The 5,000-nt window shown below is 34.2% G+C and overlaps 1 protein-coding gene across 1 annotated transcript; it reads left to right on the top strand.

Annotated features, from left to right (window-relative positions):
* Positions 1-676: 676 nt before the first annotated feature.
* On the top strand, positions 677-2,033 carry LOC144973974 (uncharacterized). Its single transcript, XM_078916863.1, has 2 exons — positions 677-768; positions 1,595-2,033. Exons 1-2 carry the CDS (start codon positions 677-679, stop codon positions 2,031-2,033), a joined length of 531 nt encoding a protein of 176 aa, XP_078772989.1.
* Positions 2,034-5,000: the final 2,967 nt, after the last annotated feature.

Here is a 5,000-nt window from a genome sequence, read left to right as displayed (position 1 = left end):
TTTTCGCACACAAAAATGTGTACTTTCGTCGATCAGCACTTTTCTTATAGGTGTTTTTAAGCCAGTGTCAATAGCAACAAGATACTTTTTGCCTCTGTCATTCGTAACCGATGTATTTTCCTTCCGAATCGAAGCTCTCTCAGTCTAAAAATAGCTGTTATCTTGTCGACGCTATGATGTATCATAGTAATTAGTCTCAGAAGCTTGAAGTCCTACCTCAGCAAATGACTAAAACTTGGCCAAACTTAGTCCGAAGGTGCCGTGAATTTAGTCTGGGACTTGCTTAGTCACCTCACATGAAATCCGAATTTTTCAAGTCCTTGAGATAGAGACTAAGCGCTAGTCCGCGTTCATGAAAACAGGCCCACGCGATTTCAGTAACGTTAACAAGACAAAATACATTTCAAGTGTTCCCCTTTTGTTAAGAATGCTAATTCCGCCATTGCATTTTTTTGTGTAAACTAACGTGGGTACATTCTTAATATTGTTTTATTTCCCTTTTTCGTTTACATGGAAGTAGGAGTGCAGGGGTGGAAATCCCAATCTAACAATACTCTCATTCAGATGGCAACATTTCTCGGAAAAAAATAGATATGAGGAATTAAAAGAAAGGAAAAACTAACTTCACCTAGAAAACAATATAACTGCTAGAAATGTGGAGTATGATGCTATAAACATGTGTTTTAAAAAAGGGTATTTCAGAGAATTATCAAGGAAGCCTGGGATGTTTGGATTTGCTCTTTCATCGGAATGCCGATACAAATTATTGTATCCACAATATAGACAAGTATCTATGCGCCAACGAAAGTGATCCCAAGCAGCGCATTGTTTTGTGCCCAAAGAATATTATTTAAATTTTGTCAATAACGGAGGTCTCCACGACTCAGTTTGTAGAGCACTTGCTTCACACGCAAAGGGAATTTGATCGATCCCAGGTTCAGAAAGATTTTTTCTGCCCCCCCCCCCCCTGTTCTCCCAGCAACGATTGGGTAGCTGGGTCTATTAGTTCTCCCAGAAAGTACATTTCGATAGAGTAGCGTCCTATTCAAAGGCTAACAGAGAATAACTATTATCAGTTTAACGCTATAGAAACCAGGGTAATATCGGGCTTCGTGAGCCTCATGGCTCTGAAGGACTACTTTTTGTCAGTTCACGGTATCATATGATCGGCGTTATGCAAAGCGACGTTTCTCTGACATTCCCCTTCTTGCCAAGATCCTAACAGCAGTAAGAAGAATAAATCATGTAATCTAGATGATAAAAATTTCCCTCCCATAAAAAATGATGCTTTTCATCATATACACGTCTCAGTTTTCTTTAGAATGTGGTCTGCATTCTACAATATGTGTTTGAGAACAACAAGCCTATAATCAAAGTCGTATTTGTTTTAAGGTCATTATATTATTAGAACTGTAGTAATGCTAACTTCGGCTTTCAACAATCAAAAACAAAACTGGATTATGACTTAATATTATCTATAAGTAACAAGTAATGCGGCTGCTCGAATTGATAGTGAGGTCAGCGAGTACACACACATACAGCGAGGTGTGAGGCAAGGATGTGTCCTATCTCCCGACCTTTTTAACATCTACAGCAAGTTCATTCTACGTAAAATACAACTGAAGGCAGGAGTGAATATAGGGGGACATATCACCAACAATCTAAGATATGCAGATGATGCTGCTCTAATCGCAGAATCAGAAAAAGAGTCACAACAACTACTCGATAATGTGACCAAACATAGCGAAGACACGGGGTTAGAACTCAATGAGAAAAAAAAAACAGAATGTATGGTTTTGAGCAGAAATAATGTTAAACCACCCTGCAAATTATCCTATCAAAACGAAGAGATCAGGAGAGTTGAAAGTTTTACATATTTGGGATACATTATTACATCTGATGGTAGATCCACCCATGAAATTGAAAGAAGAATTGCTTTAGCAAAGAACACATATAATCAATTAAAGCAAATCATGAACAACCACAACCTTGAGATGGCAACAAAACTCCGGGTAATGAAATCATGCGTGTAGTCTGTGCTTCTTTAAGGCAGCGAATGTTGGAAGATTAACAAAGAATGTGAACGTAGAATAACTGCAGCCGAAATTTGGTTTTATAGACGCATTCTTAGAATCTCATGGAAAGATAAAATAAAAACCGAGGAGGTATTAAAAGAAATTGGAGTACGACCAACTTTGGTAAACACCATCAGAAAAAGACAGTTAAAATTTCTCGGACATATTTACAGAAAAAACCGTATTGAAAAGATTGTACTTACGGGTAAAGTTGCTGGAAGAAAAGAAGAGGGAGACAGAGGATAGATTACATTGACAATCTGAACAGATGGATTGGTGGAGGAGGAACAGGAATCGAGCTATTGAGAAGATCTGAGGACAGATATGGTTGGAGGGACATGATCGCCGATGTCTGCAACAGGCCTGGCACTTGATGATGATGATGATGATGATGATGATGATGATGAGGAGGAGGAGAATGATGATGATGATGATGACGATGATGATATTATCAAATAATAACAATACATATATCCGCAACAAAAAAAGAATGACGTAATTTTACATCTCTATTGATGCTTTAAAGTAATAATAATAATGATCTATCCATTCTTTTTTTTTTTAGGTTTGGGGGTCAACATTGTTCCGTAAAGCCAATGTTTTATTTTTATCATCGACCACAGAGTTACCGGAAAATCTAAAAATTATTTTAAAATTATTTTTTTCAGATTGATATACAAGTAAGATTAACTTACCGTTGACTCAAAAAAGATTCGTCTCGATCTATGTTATTTCCACAATGCAGTAGTATAAGAATTAAAACAGATGAGTGCCTGCTCTTAATAGTCTTTGTTTCTCCAAAAATACTGCGATTTATCCATTCATATTTCTAAACCAGTCACGGATGCCATTATCATATAAAGAGTTACTTCCTTTTAAAAAACATTTTGTTAGCCTTGAACTATAAAAAGTACGGTTATTTAACATTTGAAATTATATTTATATTTAAAAAATAAAAATCTTAATCTAAATTTGTCAAATTCAAAATGATTAGCATTCTTGAAATCAATTAAATTTAAAATCTAAAATTACTAAATTTTCTCAAATTGTTTTCATATATTACACATTTTATTATAAGAATAGATAAAGTAGAAGGTTGCGCTTACGGTGAAAGTGCATAAACAGCACGTCTGCATCCACCGTTCTCACTCGTGAGAGCACGTAGAAACGATGTTTACATGTGCTAAGGCAATATGACCGGTCATTTGACGTTGGGAATCCCAATGAGATTTCCAGATTCATTTGCGCGCACCTACCAATTTTGATCGTTGATGGCTCAAAAGATTCATCTCGATCTATGTTAATCTCCACGACTCATTAGTATAATAGGTATAATAATAACAAATGGGTGCTATTCTTAATAGCCTTTATTTCTCCGCGAATATTGCGGGTTCTCCATTAGTACTAATACTACTACTACTACTACTACTACTACTACTACTACTACTACTACTACTACTACTACTACTACTACTACTACTACTACTACTACTACTACTACTACTACTACTACTACTACTACTACTACTACTACTGCTACTACTACTACCACTACTACTACTACTACTACTACTACTACTACTACTACTACTACTTTTAATAATAATAATAATAATAATAATAATAATGATGATGATGATGATGATGATGATGATGATGATGATGATGATGATGATAATAATAATAAAATAATAATAATAATAATAATAATAATAATAATAATAATAATAATAATAATAATAATAATAATAATAATAATAATAATAACAATAAAGAAAACACCGACGGTATCGTTTCGATTCCGCATCAATCATTCATTCTTATCGATAATTTTGGTTGCACTAGTGAGTCATTTTCTGAAACACAAACAGAAACCTCTTTAAGTTTTCCCGTGGTATCAAGCCATGATTACTCGGAATTTTGAAACAACCTCTGGGTTTCAGTTTTTAACATTCCAAAAATGAGACTGAAACTGTTAAAAATGAGGAGAAATTCCATTGAATTTGAAATCGATTGTGAGAACATGTCACGTTAATAAACAAACAAAAACAAAAACAAACAACAAACAAACCAAAAAAAACAAAACCATACACTTTCTTGCTTATATTTTGAAAAACAAAATTACTGTGACAGTGTTAATTGTAAGAATCAATCAAAACACCAGACACATTTTGATAATAAAGACACAAGGGACGGGATTTTTTTTCCACAGGACTTTGAACTCTCCTGAAAGTTGTTTACAGTTTACTCTTATGAGAGTCTTCCACACAGAAAAAACCCATGAATAATAACTCAGTTTGTTGCGTTTAAATACACACGTTTTCAGATTTTTATTTTATATTTTATTTCTTTATGACATTATATAGATAGTTCGAAGATGACGTCACTCAGGTCTTTGTTATTGTTATTTGCCATCCGCGTTTATGTGTAATGCTCACTGAACTATATTAACCCGACTATAAACGTTCATGGATACACACAGTTTTGTGTGTTGGTCCGTTATACTTCCGGATGGCAATGTTATGAGCTTCTTAGTCAAGCGCATACCATCTATCGATATATATATATTTAGATAGATAGATAGATAGATAGATAGATAGATAGATAGATAGATAGATAGATAGATAGATAGATAGATAGTGTGCGCTTAAGAATCTCACAACATAGCCAACACACAAACTATGTGTAACCTTAAACATTTATAGTCTGGTTAATACTGTTTAGTGAGAATTACTCATAAACTCGGGTGGCAAAAGACAATAACAAAGACCAGAGTGGTGTCAACTTCATTCTCTCTCTCTCTCTCTCTCTCTCTCTCTCTCTCTCTCTCTCTCTATATATATATATATATATATATATATATATATATATATATATATATATATATTACATATCTCGTAGAATACGATTCAGAACTATACTGTA

Source organism: Berghia stephanieae, chromosome 5 (genome assembly GCF_034508935.2).
Source record: "Berghia stephanieae isolate SIO BIC M18660-M18661 chromosome 5, UCSD_Bste_1.3, whole genome shotgun sequence".
Classification (NCBI taxonomy): Eukaryota; Metazoa; Mollusca; class Gastropoda; order Nudibranchia; family Aeolidiidae; genus Berghia; species Berghia stephanieae.
This window is presented reverse-complemented; position numbering and strand designations above follow the sequence as displayed.